This window comes from Pipistrellus hanaki, assembly GCF_964339955.1.
Source record: "Pipistrellus hanaki genome assembly, chromosome: 3".
Taxonomy (NCBI): domain Eukaryota; kingdom Metazoa; phylum Chordata; class Mammalia; order Chiroptera; family Vespertilionidae; genus Pipistrellus; species Pipistrellus hanaki.
This window is the reverse complement of record NC_140505.1, coordinates 133,305,580-133,328,614: the sequence shown is the minus strand read 5'-3', so window position 1 is coordinate 133,328,614 and position 23,035 is coordinate 133,305,580. Positions and strand designations below refer to the sequence as shown.

General features: G+C 39.3%; 1 protein-coding gene across 1 annotated transcript; it reads right to left on the bottom strand.

Annotated features, from left to right (window-relative positions):
• Positions 1–13,755: 13,755 nt before the first annotated feature.
• LOC311619017 (transmembrane protein 254-like) lies at positions 13,756–14,308 on the bottom strand. The gene has a single exon (XM_084876891.1). It carries the CDS (start codon positions 14,296–14,298, stop codon positions 13,918–13,920), a length of 381 nt encoding a protein of 126 aa, XP_084733017.1. The 5' UTR covers positions 14,299–14,308; the 3' UTR covers positions 13,756–13,917.
• Positions 14,309–23,035: the final 8,727 nt, after the last annotated feature.

Here is a 23,035-nt window from a genome sequence, read left to right as displayed (position 1 = left end):
CACCACACGAGGCTTCCATATCTAAGGTTTCTTCCTAATTCGAAATAATTACTCCAGATTTAGCCATTGCTTCTATTCTAAACAGCAAAAAGGAGGAAAAGAAAAAATAAAAGGAACAAAGGCCCAAGCCAACTGTCTTTTAAGAAACTCTCTTAGAAGCTGCCATGGGACACTTCTGCCTACAACTCGTTAGTCAGAACTAGTCACATGGCCACAACTGCTGCTAACGACTGTTCATAGATTCTATTATGGTGACTAACGTGCTCAGTTAAGATTTTGTGGTGCTATTACCGTATTAAGGAAAAAGGAGAGAATGGAATTTGGAAGACAACTGGGAATATCTGCCATTGAGTGGAACGAGAAAGCTAACCATAGATTGTTATAAAATGTGAACTTTGCCTTCTGGATAACAGGATGTCATTGAAGGGTTTTGATTAAGTACTTTAGATGACCATATTTTTATATGTGATCAAGATATATGATACACTGGAGAAGGTGAGATTGGAGACAGAGGAACCAGTTGGAGATCACTATGGTGGTCCAGATGAAAGACAATGGAATCCTGACCTAGGTAGTAGTAGAGATAGAAAACAAATAATAAAGAAGGGAAATATACATTAAGGAAGTTATCTGTCATGATATTTGAGTAGTAAGGAACAGGAGTCAAACCCCTACCTTCAACTCCAAGCCCATGTACATGGAATCCATCTCTCTTAAACAACATGATGGTAACTGGATTTCAAACTCCCACCAGCCCTTCAAGTCATGTTGTGAAAATCAGATAATATGGTCTTGGTCCAGGAACTGAAGAGACTCAAAGCAAGAACACATTTGTGGCAGGATAGTGTTTTGAGATATTTTCCATTTTCTCTTCCTGCATTCAGCCAATAAAAGATTCTCTGCTGGGCTTCTTAGCTTATGGTAAGTCTGCAATAGGACTTCTGAGGTTTGATTTCTAAGTATCAGCACATGCAAGAGAGAGTTGAAGAGGGAGAGATTTCAGCCAGAGTAGGAAGACATTTTTAGATTCTGGAGGAGAAGATTGGCACCAACTGGGGGACATGAAAGGAGATGAGGAGAAATGTCCATGAGGGTTCCCAGGAAGGCCAGATCTTAGGTCTAGTGTCACAAAAGATTTCTCTGCCCTCAGCATGATGCTGGAAGACCAACCTGGTGGGACAATGTGAGCTGGAAATAATCTACAGCTCAAAGGATATTTCAGAAAACTTAGCACCATATGAAATCATGGCAAAGCCTACTCAGCCATTAAATAACTTCCAAAAAATGAGAGCTAGAGGTTACAGTTAATTGATGTGTAAAAATGAAAAGTTCACCGAAATACTGAAAACAAAGTTGAAAATGTACAAAAAAATAAAGAAAAGGACTGGATTCATTCCTACAGCTCTGCAGAGGAACCCTGTGTGACAACAAGGCTTTCTATAGCCTCAGGGGTGGGCAATTCAGAACAGCTCCAGAACATAATTTTGTGACTGCCTCTCCTTTTACTTAATTCTGACAGAAACAAATTCAGATTGATTTGATGTCTATCTGTATCCATTATTTACTTGTAAATGTTCCAAATAACTCAGATCCTCCTTCAGAAGACACTCCAGCATCACTTAACTGGATATTTCAGAATAAATGTACTTCTTATTTGAAAATATTCAAATAGTGTTCTAGTTATAATCTAATTTTTTATTTCATTATTACAAATGCTCAAATCAGGATATCTGTATATAATATTTATCCAAACACCCTTTATTTATATAATATTGACAGCATATACAATCAGTATAATTTGCAAAATCAGCATGATTCTTCTATTTAAAAACATGTTTATTATATTTTATTTCTGGGGACAACATATTACACTTTAAATATGGCTACAAATCAGAAGTTTTGGGAAGACAAATTTTAATCCTAAAAGAAGAAAATATGTTATATCCCATAGAACTTAAAATAAATGAAAATGTTTTAGAACTCTGAGAAAAATCAGTTCTTTGTCTTTCTTTTTATTTTGTCTACTATAAGCCCCTTTTGTCATATTTACATTCTATTTAATTTTCTCAATGCCTTCAAGTAGTTTCATTTTATCTTTAAAAATATTATAATCTAAAAATATGGAAAGGGGAATTCAACTAAGAAAATAATAATCAGAGCCATTCATGGCTCACGTGCCCAGACTAAGCTGTATTTATGGAAGAGTTGTGTGGTTTTTTTTTCTCTAGAAATTTAATGTGTAAATTAAGTTGCAGCAAGGCAAGTCAAATTATTCCCCGGCCATTTGTAGTATGCAATGTTTTATGTGACTTTTTACCCTCTTATTCAATAAAACAATGCGTACTTGTATAGTAGCCAGACGAAGTGGTGATTCATACTCATCTAGGAGATGCCAAGTACTGTACCTCCTTGAGGAAACACACTCACCATGTGTAACGGGAACACTTGGATTTCCTGAAGTGATTCAACTTTAAATTGAATTCAACATTGAACTGAGTAGCCATAGATGTTAACAATCACAAGATCGGATGAGTTTCATTTGCCTTTGTGCAACTCCCACTGGTTTATTACAAGCTAAGAAAGAGACATTTCCTTGTTAGGTTGAAGAGAAACGTTTTCAGTCAAGGAAACTGATGAAAGAATTTGACCTGTTTCTTATTAATACAAAATAATAAAGGATTTGGGCGAAAGGGTGGTCAGCCTTGGCTCTGTGATAGAGAACTCCCACTGAGCTCTTCTCTTAAATTATGCAACTTCTAGCTTAAGAGGAACTCTGAGCCAGACTGGCCACTGGCTACATTATCACTGGTTTGATAAAGTAGGTCCTGGTCTCCATTAGAAAAGATGCTTATAAAAATCCATAGTGTGCTAGATATTAGGTCACCAGAGATTATTGCTTTTAAATGTAGGCAGAGGAGTACAGATTTGATGTGGCAGTACTAGGGATATGCAGTGGGTCATTGAGTGAGGAAATAAGGATTTCATTGAAAATGCAAGTTCACTCCCAAATTCATAAACACAACAGTTTAGAGAAATCCAGCTACTTTATCATTTGGGGACAGTAACCACAAAATGAGGTTCTTGGACTACAAGGGTGAAATTATAAGAGCAGGAGTAAGGATGGGGGAGAAGGAAGCAGCTTTAGGCGCTATATAGGCGTGGCCACTGTAGGGTGAAGATGGCTTTGTGTACAGCTTGAACTAAGCCAATTAAAAAATAAGGTCATTTGGATGTGTATGGAAGGCAAACCGTCACCAGAGAACTTGAGTGTATTATCCACAGCATCTAGGTCCTTTAATCACAGAGTGTTTAGAAGGTTAGAATTTCAACCTAAATTATGAATGAACCACAGCAAGGTTCTACATAAACTGAAAATTGGGGAATCTGAACTGAATTGCCAAGAAGAAAGCCTGAACTGAAATACTTGACCAGTATTCCTCAAAGTTGTCAAGGTCATAAAAAAAAAATCAGAAAAACCTGTCACGGCCAAGAGAAACCTACAGAAACATGACAACTAAATGTAATGTATCTAGTTGTAGTCTCTGGGCAAGATCGTAGAACAGAAAAAGGGAATTAGGGGAAAACAGGAATATTAAATAAAGCACTGCCCTTAATGAATAGTAATGCATACATTTGATTAATAAATTAGGGCAAATGTACTAGAATAACTAACATAAGATGTAAATAGGGGAAACAGCCTAGGGTATATGAGAACTTTCTGTGCTACCTTTGCAATTTGTTTGTAAATACAAAATTATTCTATAATTAAGTTTAGAATGGCCTTTTCTTGGACCTGAAATAAGCAGAGCTCATTCTTTTTCCTTATGAAAAATATTTTTGTTCAAAAGTTGCTGCTGTTAAATGTGCAGAGCCTATGCCCATACCAACAACTTGACTAAGCTGATCTTACATCAAAGCATTTCCTGTTTCCCTGGAGCATGTACTCACTGAATCTTCGAAGCAACGAAGAAATTGGGCTATTATCTAAGTGCTATATTCTATTGTATGCTGCAGTAGCTCACACAGGGTAACTTCTAATGCTATAAACAGTAATTGTATGCTGCTCCTTACAAACTCACATGCACACGAACTGCAAATATTCCTGCTGTTGCCATCCAGAGCCTTGCAGATGAGAGATGTGTAGACTGGACCAGTCATAACACTAAAGGAGAGGCCGTGAGAACTGTCCTCCCTTTCTCCTACAATGGTTTTAATATCTATATAACATCAAGATCACTACTGCAGGCTCTCCCATCGGTGCTCCCAGAAGAGTGATAAGTGAGACACTTTCCCTGAGACAAAAAGGGAACACACAACATTGTGTGCTGTGTGTTCAAAACAGTGCCAATTCAATCTGTAAGATAAAATGTTTTAGAAGATCTCAATATTTAAATTTCTAATTCATACACAGATACCAAGATATCCTCTAGCTTTTTAATTACAAAAAGCAATGCCTTAAAAAATGTAGATATAGTTGGGCTGTGTTATAGAGAATTATCAACTCATTTTTTTCTTCCTAAAGATTTTGAGATAAAATCTAATAACACTTTGAAAATTAAAGTTTGAATTATTTTGTTTCAATGGGTACTTTTAAGAAAAGGAAGTTAAATGAGGTATTTTAGTCAGACAAATTAAGCATAGGCCCTGAGCCCTTACCACATCAGGGGCAGAAATCTCATGACACTTGGTCCTTTGCATATGGTATTTAGGAAAGCAGCAATATATGAGAAATCAAGAGATGCCTGAAATGTATCTCTAAATGCAATAATAATAATAATAATAATAATAATAATAAAAAAAAAACAACATTCTAATGAATTTTCTTAGTAGTTTCCTCTTCAGATGACACCTACATGGAGGCATGATAATGTTCTCAGGTAAAGCATTCTAAGTGAAGACATGTATAATCAATTGGACTTCAAACATTAGACCTGATCCTCTAGTAAAAACAAATACAAATATATCATATCAGGTTGTAAAATTCTGACATTTTGAGCCATTATTTTAGGAGCTACTAATTAAATTAAGTAAGGATACTTAACTTCACTAAAAACCTTTCTTAGTGACTAATTAACTAATTAGCTAATTAGGGTGCTATATGTTAGGATATCCTATCTATGAAGATTGATCATATATGAAGTTGGTAATCCTTAAAATGGTGAAAGTAAAAACTATCTCAGTTTTAACAGTCATAAATTCTACATAACTTCTAAAGAATGACAATCCTATCTAATAAAAGAGTAATATGCAAATTAACCATCACTAGCCATGCCCACCAGCCATGCACACTAGCCATGCCCACCAGCCAATCAGAGCAAGTATGCAAATAAACCCAACCAAGATGGCTACAGCCACAAAGAGCAGGAGGGAGGCTTGGGTTTCCCAGGCAACAGAGGAAGCCAAGCTTTCTGCCTGCCCTTGCTGGCCTAGGCCTCCACTCCAGGCTACAAAGTTTCAATTGTAGAAGGTAAATAAATTCCAGACACCAGGGCTTCCATTTGAATTGCCAGGGGGCATGGCCAGCCTGCAAACCACCACAGGTCCCTCACTCAGGCAGCCCCATGCTCCAAGGGAACCCCCACGCTGATCCAGAACACCCTTCAGGGCAAATCAGCTGGCTCCCACCTGTGCACCAGGCCTCTATCCTATCTAATAAAAGAGTAATATGCAGATTAACCATCACTCCAACACACAATAGCTGCCCCCAAAGATCCTGCCCCCATGTGGACACAAGATGGCCACCACAAAATGGCCAGCAGGGGAGGGCAGTTGAGAGGGACCAGGCCTGCAAGGGAAGGCAGTTGGAGGCGATCAACCCTGCAGGGGAGGGCAGTTAGGGGTGACCAGGCCAGCAGAGGAGGGCAGTTAGAGGTAAACAGGCTGGCAGGGGAGCAGTTAGACATCAATCAGGCTGGCATGGGAGTGGTTAGGGGATGATCAGGTTGGCAGGCAGAAGTGGTTAGGGGAAATCAGGAAGGCAGGCAGGCAAGCAATTGGGAGCCAGCAGTCCTGGATTGTGAGAGAGATGTCTGACTGCCCTCAAGGGGTCCCAGATTGGAGATCGTGCAGGCTGGGCTAAGGAACACCGCCCACCCCTCTCCATGCACGAATTTCTTGCATTGGGCCTCTAGTTCTATATAAAAGATCATAGAGCTGTAAGGTTGATGCTCAGGAAATAAATTAACTAACAAAGCCTGAACAAAGCAGCTGGTAATTAAGGGTTGAACTTGACACCAATGGGTTTAACTTAGTGATTTAAATGATACCTGAAGCTTGTTGATAGCATCCAGAGAACCAAGAAATAATGGAATGCCTACTTTAAGACTGGTGACACCTGGTACGGTCTTAAAGCATCCTTTTACTAGGAGTATACTCTGTTTAATTGAGTTACCATCTTTAATCTAAGGGGTTAAAACATTTTGTCTCCAGTATTTATTATATGGTTTTTGGACCTAAAGTAGCACAGGCTAGCAGTGAACATAGTTTTACCAAAAAATTAGAAGACTGATATAATAGAGCAATTCCAGACTACTTAAAAAAAAAACTTCTCTCAGTTTTTCTGATTGATTACTTTAGAAATGACTTTTATTCTACTTCTAATGAATATTATTAAAATAAATACTCAACCCAAGTCGAAATTGACAGCAATTAATTGACACTCTATAAATTTTAGATTTACAAAATTTGTCCCAAAGATATTGTATTTATTGAAGTTATTATCTCTCTCTCTCTCTCTCTCTCTTTCTCTCTCTCTCTCTCTCTCTCTCTCTCTCTCTCTCTCTCTCTCTCTCACACACACACACACACACACACACACACACACACACACTGGAATCCATAAAATTATTAGGATCAGAAAGCTGATGGAGGAGTCACATTTGGTAAGTATTTGTCAAGAGAAGAAAGAATTGATCCCCATGAAAATTTAAATAAAAATTTATAAGAAAGAAAACAATTGGAAATGGTTTACCTGATAAAGGAATTAGTCAAGGAAAATTTCTACAGAAATGTTTTTATGACAAAAATGCATTAATGTTTTCCCATTCCTATTTAATTGCTTACTTTCATAATCTCAGCCTCAAAACACCCTCAGGGTCAAAGCAGTGAGAATCAAACTTATTCTGTGTCTTCTAAATGTGTTTCATGGACATCACGTGATGTATTTACCTCTCCAGCTTTTACGTGTATTGCTCCCTCTGCCTAGAATTCCCTTCTCTGTCTCACATTCCAGGAGAATTCAAGACTTCTCCTGCAAGACTCAGTTTACAAACATTGCCTCCTGCTTGGTCTCTCCTGATCCCCATGTAGAATTAAATACTTTGACCCTCTGTTCCCTTGGGTACCTTTTATGGCCATTTTGTCATATTGCCATGGCTTCTTATTTATGTGGCCATCTCATCCTCTGCATCTCTATGGTATGGCTCATTATTTTAGTCCTTTGGTTATTAAATCCTTGGCACATAGACACATAATAAAGTAATGCTAAATAATTGAGTGGATGGACAAGTGAGGTCTTCATGCTATCCATGTGATCATTCCCCTTATTTTTTATTTATGAACAAAATGATCAAGTCTGTGCTACAACTTTAACAATGTGTTTGAGAAAAAAGTCCTTCGCTGTAATTTCAGATCAGTACTTCAACATGTATTCGTGGTGCTGCTCTCTTTCTCAGCAAACCTCCCTCCTTTGCATCTCCCCCTTACCTACAACCGAGAGAAGCGGTGTCTGCAGGAGCCCACTGGGGCCTGAGAGGGCCACTTTGGGAGCTCTTCTCCATGGGGCATCGCTAGAGTGTGGGCCCACTTCTGGGAGGTCCAGAGGTTAGGTCAGCCAAGGGATTTTTCTTTCCATCCGTCTTTAATTTGATTCTGGATTCAGCTGAATACAGTTAAAGGATTAATTGCCCATCATTTTGTTCCCTAAATTAGGAGTCATTGTGGTAAGAACCAAGCATGGCAATATGGGCCAACCACAAAGAAATAAATTACTTTGTAAGTTTCAAAAGATTTTCACCAAATTACTGCTCTGTGCAAATGATGTTGGGGTGGGGGAAGAGTTTGTTTGAGAAACGTTTTCTTTTGTGACTGTTTACGTACCCCTGCTGAGATATGAGTCATGTGCCCTGTGATAGGAAATTGTGGCTAGTTTTTGTGGACTTGGAGTTTGATACTAAGTGTTCAGTGCCTCATGCTTCCTATGACTGATGAGTGGATCATCACCTGACTCATAGACTATTTTGCTATGGATCACCAAAGCATAGCTGTTAACATTCAGTAAGGCGGCACCAGCTGCTCAGAGTGTTCACATGGAAGGAGAAACACTGGAAACATGCAATCAGTGCTTTAAAATTGACTTTCTGAGGACACCTCTTTCCATGCTTTGGCAGGATTATCATGAAACTGATCTAGATTGGCTTGTAATTCTTATTTCTAAAAGACCTACAATGCCCCCTTTTAGTCTCAGTAATGTAGGTGTGTCGGTCTGTTCAGGATGCTATAAGAAAATACCACCGACTGGGTGGCTTATAAACAACAGAAATTTATTTCTTACAGTTCTGGAAGCTGGGAAGTCCAAGATCAAGGTACCAGCAGAGTCAGTGTCTGGCGAGACCTGCTTCCTGGCTTATACCCAGCCAGCTCCTTGCTATAAATCTCACATAGCACAGTCGGGGATTTCTCAGGGGTCTCTTTTATGAGAACACTAATCCCGTTCATAAGGACTTTGCCCTCAGGACCTAATCACCTCCCAAAGGCTCCACATCCAAACACCATCCATACATTGTGGACTAGATATTGACATTTGTATTTGGGGGACCATTCAGACCATAGCAGTAGATATACAATAAACATTTGGGTTGTTTTTTTCCCCCCAGATTAAGGACATGCCACCAACCTCAATATTAACATCCCGGAAAGCGAGTCTTTCTTTCTTTCTTTCTTTCTTTCTTTCTTCCTTCCTTCCTTCCTTCCTTCCTTCCTTCCTTCCTTCCTTCCTTCCTTCCTTCCTTCCTTCCTTTCTTCTTTCTTTCTTTCTTTCTTTCTTTCTTTCTTTCTTTCTTTCTTTCTTTCTTTTCTTTCTTTCTTCCTTCCTTCCTTCCTTCCTTCCTTCCTTCCTTCCTTCCTTCCTTCCTTCCTTCCTTCTTTCCTTTCCTTCCTTCCTTCCTTCCTTCCTTCCTTCCTTCCTTCCTTCCTTCCTTCCTTCCTTCCTTCCTTCTTTCCCTTCCTTCCTTCCTTCCTTCCTTCCTTCCTTCCTTCCTTCCTTCCTTCCTTCCTTCCTTTCTTTCTTTCTTTCTTCCTTCCTTTCTGCAAGAAATATTTATTAGATAAACAAATGTACCCCCACTTATTGAGATAGACAGAGATGAATTAAGGGGAGGCCCCTGCAATCAAAGTTCTTAAGTGTGGTGCATGAAACATACAATTAAATAGGGCAAGTGCCACACTAGGGGTGTTCACCAAGTGCACAGAATGAGAAGTGATAGATCGAAGAAAAAGCATGTACAAAGGCAGGAGTTGGGAGAGAGGACAGCTATTAAAAGATCAAGTCGGTACGGCTGAAGCACAGACTGGAGTATTGCTAGGGAAAGTGTAATGGGAAAGATTGGAGGATTAGAGAGGGAAGCTAGGATCTAGATCTTACAGACTTATGACTTTCTCTCAGGATCTGTAAGGGGCCCTGAAAGGTTTCCGCAGGGGGGTGACATGACACAGTTTGCTGCAGCAATAAGGAGAGATTAGATGAGGGCAAAGTCGGATGGAGGTGGGTAGACCAGTAAGGGGCCTACCATGATGTTTGAAGGAGAAAATGGCATAGAGCCTGAATGAAAGTAAGCTCCATGGGAATGGAGAGCAGGGGAAGGAAACAGAACTGATGGGACCTGGGAAGTGACTCTGAGCTCTGATGATCAGACTCTTAATGTTGGAGCCCGATTCCCTGCCCAACCCCAAGGGCTCAATCTTTAGTCCTCTTCTTTTTTTCTGGAGAACACACACTCCCTTGGCAATCTCCCCCAATCTCATGATTTACATCTTCAGCTCATACATGTCTGAACTTCAGCTATGTCACATCTCCACTTGGATGTCTAGTAAAGATGCTAAGCGTATCATGCTCTGACCTGGAAGAAAGCCTTTCCTTGAGGCCTTTTTCACCTGTAGTGTTCTCAATTTTGTTAATGACAATTCCATTTCCTAATGTTCAGGCCCAAAACTTTAATGTAATTCTTGACTCCTATATTTTTATTTATACTTCACATTTAGTCTGTCAGCATATCCTTCTGGCTTTAACTTTGAAATTTACAAAGAATCTAACCACTTCCCAGCCTTCCACTGCTACCACCCAGATCTAAGTCATCATCATTTTACTCCTAGATGACTCTCATGGCTTCCTTACTGGTCTTTCTGCTTCTTCCCTTGCCCATTCCCCCCACCCCCACCCCCCACAGTCTACATAGCAGCCAGAATGATATAACTGCACCCTGGCCAACTTAATATATATGTATGTATTGATTGAAGAAAGGAAAAGAGAGATAGAAACATCAATGTTGAGAGACAAGCATTGATCGGCTGCCTCTTGCACACTCCACACTGGGGATGGAACCCACAACCCAGGCATGTGCCCCGACTGGGAATTGAACTGTGATCTCCTGGTTCATAGGTTGATGCTCAATCGCTGAGCCAAATCGGTCTACAGAAGAGTTAGAAGAATTGTACAATATGAAATGTCTTTTACAGTGTGTTGTGTGTTTTTTTTTTCTGATCCAGGATTCAATCAAGTTTCATGCATTTATTTGTTTATTATATCTTTTAGTCTCTCTTAACCTAGAAAAAAAAATGCCTGCTTCTTTTCTTTTGAAACATTCATTTTTCATATAGACTATCCCACACATTTTTAATTTGTCGGTTTCTTCACAGATTAAGTGTTCATACTGCAGCCCATCAGGAGGCACGTAATGTGAGTTGTCCTGATATTAGTGATGCTGTTTGATCATTGGTTAATGTGGTGACCTGTCAGAGCTCTCTCTTATGAAGATAAATGCCCGCTTTGTAATTAGTAAGAAATTGTGGGGAGATATTTGGCACCTTCCAAATGTGTTATTTACCACAACCTTTTACTCAATGCTTTTAACATCTATTAATAACCCTTTTTAGACTATTTATTATACTGAATGTTGCTAAATGGTGATTTTTAAAATACTCCCATTTCTATTTTTAACAGACATTTTAGTAAAAAAGTGTCCCTTTCCCCCTTTTTCCTCCTCTCCCACCCTTCACCTACTTGCCTTCTTCCTCTTCCTCCTTCTCTTCTTTCTTCTTTTGCTTTTCACAATGAACTCATAGATTCTTTTTAATTCAATGTGTAATAATCAATTACCACAAAGTAATGCATTTAAAATGTGTATCAGATCATGCTCTACTCCTCGACTTGAACCTTATTGATTTCACTCAGAGTAAAAGCCAAGTTCTTATGGTGGCTTCTAAGGCCCTTCATTATCTAATCCCCAATTCCTCTGAGGTCTCTTCTCCTTGTGCTCACACCTCCAGCCATTTGGTTTGGGGACTATTCCTCAAACACTCTATTCATGCCTTAGGACCCTTTCTCTGTAATGCTTCTCCCCAAGATACTCACTTGGTTTCATGCCTCACCATCTTCACATCTTTTCTCAAAGTCACCAGAGCAAATTAAAAAAATTAAAAATTAACATTTTCCATCTGCCTTACTATACTTTATTTTCTCGCTTAATCTTACCATCTTGTATTCATTGCCTGCTCCCAACTATAATGTAAGCTCCTTGAGGGCAGATATTGTATGCTCTGCTGCATCCCAGTGGCTGGAATAGCGCCTCTTCAGTAAATGTTTAGAGTGAATGGATGGATTAAGTGGATAAGAGATTAAAAAAGAGGGATATGCCCATTTTTAGGTTTGGCTATCTGAAATGACAGTGTTCTCTCTGAGATAGGCAACATAGAACAAGAAGCATATTTATGAACAAACTTTGGATATATTGAGTTTTAGGTGCCTGTGACATAACATGTGGAAAAACCCAGTAAAAACTCAGGTAGATCTGTATTGACTGGGTATGAAGTAGTTTCCAAACACCTTAAGCAAAGTCATGTCTTAATTCATTTTAAATGAATTGAACTTTACTGAAGTGCGTTAATATGAATGAGAAGGGCTAAGCATCTTTCACCTACCACCTGGCATGTCAACCAAGCGTGGGAAGAGAGCTATTAACACTTTCCTGAATCTGGTAGGTTTTGAACTGCTCCACTCAAAGACAGCACTAAACACCTGGTAGTAGTTCTGACGGTTTGTCAACAAAGCTGGACCTGTTGGTCCTCTAGGGTGATAACTGTTTCAGTAGTCTAAAGACTTGGTTAAAGACATCTGCATCCTGTGTATAGCAATTAGTAGTTCTAACATGTATGGGTGTTGTTGTTTTTTTCCTATTGATCTAGACTCTAACCTTTGCAATTCCTTTAGTCAAAGGATAAGAAAAGCAGCATCCCAAATTCTTTCTTTCATTTGGCACTAATCTTTTCTCTTCCTTCATGTACCTTTTAATTTCTTCTGAATCTTGAGAAAGCCTCCAATAGGTGAGCTATAAGAATGCAAAAAGTTTGTCTTGTGTGGTATCGCCAGAGTTTAGAACAGTGACTAGCCTAAAATAGGTGCTCAGTAAATTTTATTTAGTAACATATTAACATCCACCTTCTTGATTTCCAAACTACCATCCACATCTCCACTCTACCGCAAAATCTCAAGTCCCTGTTTCTCGACAAAGTCCTGAGCCACTCAATCAGTCCTTATAGTTTAAAATAAAGGTGACTATGAAAGAGGAAAAAGTCAGTGACACCAACCAACATGAAAATTGGCCATTGCTGTGGATGCAAGGGAAATTTGAACTCATTCCAACATCAAAGACTAGACACATACCAATGAATGGGAATACGAGTGTTTTTGGGTGCTCTAGGAGAATTTCCATATTTACTTGTAAATCCTGCCCACATGGTGGGTCAATTCAATATGAGTTCCTAGAAGTCTTTTATTTTCTTTTTTTAATGATAGGGCATAAAGTAGATGCTTCCATTCATGTCTTAAAGAAAAAGAGAGCAAAGTGAAATTATGGGCATAGGTTTCAACAATTTCAAAAGATTTTGGCATTATTTATGTCAATGACAATACTGATGGTGCACTGATCTATAGTACTTTAAGATAGTGTTACTAAGTTAAGGATAAAATAAATCAGAGGAGCCTTCCCTTCCCCTTTAAATACAAGAAAATAATTAGAATTTTACATCAAGGTCAAAAGTAAATGTATATTTCATATGTCCATTGTTTTTTCTTTGTTGTTTTTGTGTTTTGTTTTTGTTTTTGGAGAGATAATTTACAGCATTTTATTCTTTAATTCATTTCATTCAATAATGCACCAAATTGTTCCTGGCACATTAATACTACTGTCATCATTTCCCTTGGAGAGGACCATAGTTTTACAAAATCTGAGTTGGATTTCCATCAATTAACTCTAACATATTTTATCTTACCAAAAAGCAACCCCTCATCAGCTAAGATGGAGGTGGTGTGGGTAAGGTGTTTTAATCAAAAGGTGAAAGCACAGGTATACCAACAAGCAAATTTCATATGTGGCTTAAACCAGATGGCAGGGAGAGAGCACCAGCACAGCCAAGGCCTTGGAGAAAGAGGCTAGAAGTACTCTACCAAATGGGTTAGTCTGCAGAATTGGAAAGATAAAACCTTTTCCTATTGTCTACTTAAGCCCAACCAGAGAATATGAAATAATGAATAACTAGAGGATTGTAACTTTCCAGAAAGCAGAAAGGTGGAGTAAACACACCATCCCCAGATAAAAGTGAGGCTGGATGTCAGTGTAGGGAAAGTTTTGGAGATCTCCTTTAAGTTTATTTTTGGTGTTTTGGCCTGTAAACGATCAAGATGGGGAGTGAGGCTATCCCGAAGAGGAAAGTCTGCAGGAACCAGAGTAGGTGAGCCCGACCATTCGTGATGCCTTTAGACTTGCACAATACCATGGCATACACGGACTCTCCCACATGAATCAGCCAGGCAAGCCAGTACTCAATGTGCAGAAGGGTGTGATGATGGTCCACCAAGTACTGAGTGAAGAGGCTCGGGGGCCCAAGACTCTCATAAGGAATACTCTGAGGCCAGAAGAAAATCCACATGTAATAGCCAAAGGAGAGAGTGAGGACCGTGAACCGGAACAGACTGCCCCTCTGGAAGTAAGCGTCACTGCGTGCCACCTTCACCATGGCGCAGCACATCTCCGGGAGTGCTCAGGGCACCGCTCGCTCAGAGGCAGGGGGCTGTGCGTTGTTTTTTGGCTCATCTTGTTTCTTTTCATTTTTTTCTGGAATAATAAGTGATGACATAGTAAAGTTAGGAAGGCAAATGGCATTATCAGCACTTTCTAGACTAGAGTAACAATGACAAGATGACCAGATATGGGTAGTGTCAACCACGCAATACAGCCACTGAAAGTCATTTCAGTGAAACTGGAAAGTAACAGTTGTTAAACCCCAGCACTGGAATAAACTCTTGCTATTCTGACCTTTTCTAATTGTTTGGGATTCTTAAACAAATTCTGTGCAGAATAGATTTTATATGTAGCAATTAATATCAAAGACATGTAGACAGATGGATGCCATCCTTTCAACTGAAAGCACACACCTTATTAAGCTGAGTGCTAAATTAGGCAATAACAAATTCTCATAATGAATTTTCATGAGTCATAAAGCGGAAAGGAATTAAGAAATACAATAAAATACTTTAAAATCGTTTAATAAAGTCAAAATTTCTAAAACAATAAAAAGAGATCAAACAACTTAAAATAGAGAGAGGATATCTAGCTATGATTTTTATTTAGATAAGCAAGATTAAAAGAGTTGAAAATGGCTAAATAATCTCTCTGAAGTTGGGTGGTTATTATTTTATATATGGTACCTTAATTACTTTCCATTCATTAGCCCATGCATTCATTTTAGAATTCCACAGATGCCTTAGCACTTAAACTTTCAGTCATTGACATAGAGGTGGCAACTCCTGCAAACATCCCATCTGCTTCCAATAAGAAACTTGATATTCTTTAGGATTTATGGGTGGTGGGAGGAGGTTGCCTAAAGTGAGGTTTCAGAAATGGCCGGAAAATCCTTGTAGGTGAAACCCATATTTCTTTGGCTGCATGTAGTTCTACATTTTTATATAGAATCTAAACCATAATTATAGATGAGTTTCTTTGCCCAAATATGGGTAAATTACAGATTTCTGATTAATCAAGTGTATAATAATCTGATTAATTTGTGTATAATACTTATACACAAATCTTTTTGGGAAAGGGGAAGGTGTGGAGGATGGAAAACATCTATTGACAGATTTAAAGATATTTTTAGTTTCACACTCATACAACAGTTCCAGATAAAGATGATAATAGTAACAACAACAACAACAATAATAATTATTATAGACCCTGGTTATTGGTGTTTGACTCTTTCTTCCCATCCTATTTTCAAAGTCTAAAATGCTTCTACCTGGTCCCAGTTGAGAACTGACCCAGAAGATGCTCTACATGAAGGGTCAAAGCTACCTTTAAACCAAAGAGGAATAGGCCAAAGAACCGCAGACCCTGTCCTTTACCTTGTAGAGACCCTAAACCAACTCTAGCAGTCACCTCTCTTCAAACTTCCTCTTATGTTAAGAAAATAATCCTCCTAGTTTTGCTTTGTTTTCCTTAGTCGGTTGAGCCACTACTGGTTGAGTTTTCTATTTATTGGAAGCAAAATACATTCCTATCTGAACCCACCCAGCCCCAGCTTCATCTGACACTCAAAACCGGGTTAGATTTGAACTGACCTCTATAGGCTTTGGAAAGGAGGCCCAAGCCTCACTGTGTGGATTTGACTAAAATTAAAATAGCACAAGGTATGCAATGAAAAAAGAGGGAATCGTCTGACTCTCTTCCTCTCAGCAGCACGTTTCTTTTGCTTATGTGCACTACTCCAACCCAACACAAACCTAGTAAACTAACATGTCTCCTCCAAAATCTTGATATTAAAAACTCATCCCCTGAATCCTAACTCCTACCCTTCCAGCTCACTTACCCTGATGCCTCCCACTGCACAGTCTTCTACTTCAGTGACCCCTCCTCTTTTTCACTGGTCATTTATCCTACAACACTTGCACTAGTCCTGACCCTTGATGTCTTCACTTCCCTTTTTTACTCAGTTTAGATTCTATTGTGTGTCACTGCAAACACCCTCGCCTCCCTTCCTTCTCCATCACATTCTTCCGGTTAAAAGGAAGAAATCAAAACAAAACAAAGGAAAACAACAACAAAAACAACTTTACTTAAACCTAACCCCCTTCCATCTCTCTGCATGAACCAAAAGTGCTCATAAGATCCCACCAAAAGAACCTATTTTAAAATCAAAACCCAAATCCCAAAATCACTGCCCAATAATTCTCATTTATCCAATCTGTAATGTGTTTTCTTACTCTCTGAGTTAACGTTTAATACTTTCTCCTGTTGCCTCAAACCTTCCTTATTTCTGCCACACTATCTAGGGTATTGGTGTCTCATACTTCACTGGGAAAAGGAACTTCCCAGCATTCCAATGGTTCACCCAGATATTTACACATTTCTCTGCCCATTTAAGCATATTGCATGCTTTAATAGAATAATTATCTCTACACCTAAAAAAAGTAAGAAGTCTTTTCCTTTGTGGTCATGTACCTTCTCCTCTCCCATTCTCAAAGACATTTCTTTGCCAGATATTTCAGCTTCTGGGTGGCACTAGCTTTTTTCTCTCTACTGAGTCATTTTCAAATGTTAGCATCATCCTTTGACAACCCTCCATTCAACTATTCACTCATTGCCCCATTTCTGTTTCATTTCAGAGCAAGATTTCTCAAAAGTCCTCTAAACATGCTGTCTACACTTTAGTCAGCTCCCATTTATTCACTATTAATTGCATTCCAACCTAGCTTCTGCTGCCACCACACTATTGAAAATGCTCTGGTCATAGTCACTGGTGGCTTCCATATTGCTAAATCCATGCTGCTAGAACCTTCAGAAGAACTGAATACAGTTGACCACCCTCTCCTTCATGAAACACTCTACTCTCAGCTTCCATCACACCACACTCTCCTCCCAGTTTTTTGTTTTGTTTTTCCTTTCTCACTGATAATGTCTTAGTCTCCTTAGCTAAAATCTCCTTTGTTTACTTAACCTCTGATGTTGGAGAGCCTCAGGTTTTGTTCTTCAGTCTTCTTCTCTATTTATACTTCTTCTTTAATAAATTGCATCAATGCCTGTGACTGACTACCATCTTTATGCTGTTGGTTTTCAAATATTTATCTCCAACCATGACCCCCTCCCTTAAGCTTTAGATATTTATAGTCAGCATCATATATGACAGCTCCACTCCACTTGGATATCTAATAAGAGTACCAAGCTCTTAATGTGAGCAAAATGAATCTCCCACCATTTCCTTGCTCCCCTGGATCCTCTCTTTCAATAAAGGCTATCATTTCTATGCACTCATTCAAACTAAATATTTAAAGATTATATTTAGATTCCTCTCTTTTTCTCAACACCCATATCACCAAGTCCTCTGGGTGCTAGTTCCAAAATTATGTCAAATTCACCAGTTTTTCTTCATCTTCACTGACTGACAAATTTTTATTAATTTATTTATGATTTTTTTAAGCCACAAACTATCATCTGGACAACTGCAATAATTTCCTACCTCTTCTGGCCCCTCTTGTATAGCATTCCAACACCAAGTATCCAGAGAGATTCACTTTATATGTACATTTGATCTTTTAGAATAAAATTAAGGTTATTTTCCTTGGCCCACCAGGTCTGCATGGTCTTGGTCTCCCTCCCTCTGCAGTCTCTTTCCTACCATCCCCTTACTTCTTACCATAGTTCAGGAACCTTTTCTAGCCCCAGGCTTGAAAATTTGTTGTTCTCTCTACCTAGGATTTGCTTTCCCCTCCTCTTCGTATAGGTGACCCATTCTTATCATTTACTGTCCAACCTCCTCAGAGAAGCTTCCCTGACCAGGGCATCTAAAAGGGCCTTCCCCACTGACTATCTCATCAACTTTGTTGTTTGCAAAGGACTTCTCACAGTCTGTGATTATTTCATTTGCTCAACTATTCATAGGTTATCTCCTGCTAGAATATAACCTTTGTATCCCAAGTTCACTTCTGTATCCCCAATGACTAGTACAATAATAGCTCAATATATTATGTTTACAAATGAATATAACTCTATGAACCTTGATGTTTTCTTAATAATCTGGAATTCCAGAAGATTACATAGGTAAATGGACCTTAGAATAACCTAACCCAGTTATTTAATCTGTTGATAAAGGCTCAGAAAGATTAAGGGACCCTTCTGGGTTCATAGACAATTTTAGGACAAAGCCGATTCTGACTGCCTGTCTAATGCTTCTCCTTTTGTCTTGTGACAACTACCTCAGGTTCTTCAGTTGTAAGCTAACCCCGTAAACTGACCCTGGCTAATTTAGGCAAGAAAGGAATTATTAGAGGGGTTTGAGGTTGTTCCAAGAATTAAGGGAAATCTGCTACCCTAGAAAGGACAGACACTAGAGTTGGTTGGGTATTTAGGTAACAGGTGCTAAGGGACAGTCTCTCAGGGCCTTGAAGTCAGGATAAATTAACTCTGATCCTTTCTCTTCATTGTGTCACTATACTTACTGGTTCCATCCCCAGGAGTTAAAATAGGAGAGGCCTAGTGTGCACCTTGTACCCAATACTCCTTGGGTAATCAAGTATTGGTTTTGCCAATACTGCATGTGATGAGGGCATGATTTCCAAAATGGTAATGGAAGTGCTTTTATCAGAAGAGGAGCTGGACGCTGGGCAGACAAAAACAACAGATGTCCACAGTACATCATCACGCACAGCTAGTAGGAGCCGTGCTTGACACCAGAACATTGACCTCATGAGAAGTCCAGTCCCCAGGTTGGTATTCTGTGTTCCTTGACGTCATTTGGTGATGGCTCTCTTTCTGGTGGGTTATGCAAATTTTCCCGTGTGAGAATTCCCTCACGAAGTCCCAGCAGGCAGACAGAGTGGCCTTCTGTTGTGTGAATGCTGCCAGCAGGCATGGTAGCTCTCATTCACTGCACAGGATGTTATGTTTGTTCCTGTTTGCTTGGGCATCAGGTTGCTCTGAGTGTGGAATTGTGTGTGTGTGTGTGTGTGTGTGTGTGTGTATTTCTCTCTTTCTGTCCAAATGAAGTAATCCTGAAAAACGAATTCTCAGCTGTTGAGAAGGTAGGTAAAATATCTGCTTATTTATGATGCTCCACAACTAAAAAGATTGCAAGAAATATAAGCATTAACTCACCAAATACATATCAATCTCTAGGCATAGATTAAGGTTACACTGAAGAAAAATAGGAACGAAACAAATGCCACCACTGTACTTCCCTTATTCCCGACACCATTTCCCTCCTCTTTCTGCCCCTTTCTAGCTTCATCGCCACTACCAACCACCAACACCATGCCTGGCTCACCCACACCCGAGTCTACTACTTTAGGTATTTGAAAGGAGAGGAAGGCAAAGGAAATACTGTGGAGGGTTTCCAAAGTGGAAATGTAAAGTTCAGAAGAACCAAAGGGCCTTCTCCTTCCTTCACTAAACAAATCAGTAGTCATTTAAGCCAGGACATTGAAGCTCTCAGGCAATCTACCCTCCTCTGTTATGAATGGAAGATATCAGCTATCATTTTACTTGTCTTTTGAATTCTATTCACCCTAAGCTATAAAGTGGGGCTATTGTAAACCCCAGAGCTGCTAGGGACAGTGATGGAATCTTGTGAAAAGATTAATTAAAGATCTACCCAGAGACTAAAAGGAAACAGCAGTCCGGGATGCATCTGAAAACTCAGTTAAAGTTGTTTAATTTGAAATGACTTCTCATAACATGTCGTATAATCTCATTTACCTAACTCTCGATTCCAATAATTACAGGCTGTTATTGTTTCTTGTGATTAAGCCCCTAGAGCAGCGGTCGGCAAACTCATTAGTCAACAGAGCGGCACACCGCAGCTCGAGAGCTGCAGTTTGCCAACCACTGCCCTAGAGTATCTGGCACTTGGCAAAATGCAAAACAAAAATCCTAACTAATACGAAAAGATGTCTCTATTCTGCTCCCTAGATGGGAGAAAATCCTCTGGAGAAAGACATATGCTGTGTAAATGTCAACTGTCCCCCGACACTCCCAACCCTGCATATCCATGGCCCACATGCAATTGCAAGGTATTAAGTGGGAAGCCCTGATGATAAGGCTCGAATGGTCACTTGGGTAATCCTTGGGCTTAACCTGAGGATAGTCTTTTCCAGTATTACTGAGGAGTGTGAAAGGTGCAGCCTCCACAGACAGGTTGGCACTCTACAGTCTAAAGCCTGCAGTCTGTGTGGTAGAATTCTTAGAAAAATCACCTTTATTCCTATTAGGGCAACATGAGTAGATGCCAGGCATGAAACTGAAATCAATGACTTTAGGGGTCTCTTGAAGCTTCATTGTCTAAAACTAAGTTCAATCTCAGGAGCAGAGCCAAATATGTCCATTTCTCTGGTTCATGCTGTAATATGAAAAACAAAAGAAGCACATCCTCAGGTGAGGATAAAAATAGCGTATACTTGGATAACTAAGCCTACACACACAAAAAAAAAGTATTAGATGAGGCTAGAAAGCTGGCAGCCTGGTTTCCAAGGGCCTTGAGAAATTAAAGATTTCTCAACACTCAAAGACCATAACCCAATATATGTTTAAGGAAAGACCAATATGTAATGAGGATGGATAGTAAGAGAAGAGAGTAGAGAAAGGCAAAGCAGATTACTGTTTGTTGAAAGCATACAATGAGAAACAAGGAGCATTGAATGGGAAACGTGACCTCAGTGGAAAGATAAGTAAAAGTGGGAGTCAAGGGGAAATTATAGTGGCACAGATCACAGGAGCAATCAAATGATTGGTTGTAAGGAGTAAGGGAGCAAAAGAAGTAGACATTACTGAGATAGCTCATCTTTATTATAAAGTTTCAATATTTTGTTTGTCATGTTCTTTTCACATTAATTTTTATTTTTAAAGAAAATATTGCATTAAAATATTTATCTTGATTACTGAGTGTATTGGTTTCCTAAGGCTGATATAACAAACTACTACAAATGTAGTGGCTGAAAACAACAGAAATTTATCCTCTCATAATTTTTGATGTCAGAAGTCTGAAATCATAGTGTCTAAAGATTTAAACTCTCTCCCGAGGCCTTAGGAAGAATCTATTTCTTGCCTCTTCCAGCTTCTGATGGTTGCCAGCATTCATTGGTCAGTGGCTGCATCAGTCCCATATCTACCTCATAATCACACCACCTTCTTTTCTGCTGCTTGCGCAAAATCTCCCTTCGTCTGCCTCTTGTAAGGATATCTGTGGTTGCATTTAGGACTCAACCAGATAACGCCACATAATATCCCCGCCTCAGGAGCTTAACTTAATTGTGTCTGCAAAGTCTTTGCCATATAAGGTAACATTCACAGGTTTCAGGAATTGGGATATGGATTGGGGGTAGGGGACACTTTTTAGCCTGCACCACTGAGTTTTTTGACATCTCTTTACATGTTTAATCTAAGGCAAATTGAGTCCCCTTTCTGTCCTCATTATGGTGCTGGCCCTGGGTCATTTGGGCTGAAACATTTGGGAAAGGGTGGTTTTACTTACAGAAATGGGAAACTCAAGAAAAGAAACTGATTTGGAATAGAAATATTGCTTAAAGACTTAAAATACAACTGCTATTGTATTAGACATAATAGGGTGCAACTGGAGTATAAAACCCAATGTCTATGTTCCCTGAACATGGCCTCACTCTCCTGGAGCCAAATGAAAGCCCACCTTAAGAACAGGTTGGGATACTCTATGTCTTCACCTGGAATTGAGAAGTGCCCAGCACTTCTCTTTCTGCTACTGCCCAGCACTGATCTCTTCCTCTTGGTACCAGCACTGAAACTCTCTGTGGGGAGCCACCTTTCATCTACTCTCAGACCATGTAATTAGGTGGTCTCTGTTCCCAACTTCAAGATTGGAGCTGGTGACCCAGCCCTGGTCAATCAATGAAGCTGCTTGTCCCTAGCTACCAGTTATTGGCTTACAAATATGTACTTGCCTCAAATTAATCTAATAATAAATGAATTCTTGGATTTCTATGAGAACCACCAGAAAGAAGCACTGAGTTTTCCTCCCAACTTGTACTCCTGAATGTGGGTCTTGGAGCATGAAACTAACAGAGGTAAGACAAAGCTAAGACTCAAAAATCCCAATGACATTGTTTAATCCACTAAATCAAGTCATACTTGAAGCCAAACCTCCTTCTAGGCTTTTTTCAATTACCTGAACCAATAAATGTCTCAGACTGCTTAAGCAAGATTGGATCCATTTTTTCTCCCTTGTCAGTTAAAACCGTAGCAGATAGTAAAACATTTTAAAAATACAAATGTTATATTTTAAATATTTGGCTGCCCCATGGAAATGGTGTGGTGCATGGAATAGGTAGGAAAACTTTTTGAGCTGAGGTTGCATCATAGGACTTTTGTGTTTTATTTTGCGTTTTTATGAGAGTGTGAATTATTTCGTTATTTGACCAGGAATGTCACCACTGTCATGGAATTTGTTCAGTGCCAGTGGAAACCCAACATCTTCCCTCAAGGAGAGAGAACTATCTTATCAATCTCCAGGAAATGTGCTGATTGAAGAGCAAAAAGAATTAGAGAAAAGTCTAGGAAGGTCATTCAGTGATTTGGGGCAAAGTTACTGGAGTAAGTGAAAGGAGGACCATGGGGACATTTAAGGCAGGGACTTTGTCTAGTGCAGTGGTTGGCAAACTCATTAGTCAACAGAGCCAAATATCAACAGCACAACAATTGAAATTTCTTTTGAGAGCTGAAAACTGACTTCTACGCATGGTCAAGAAGTTTCA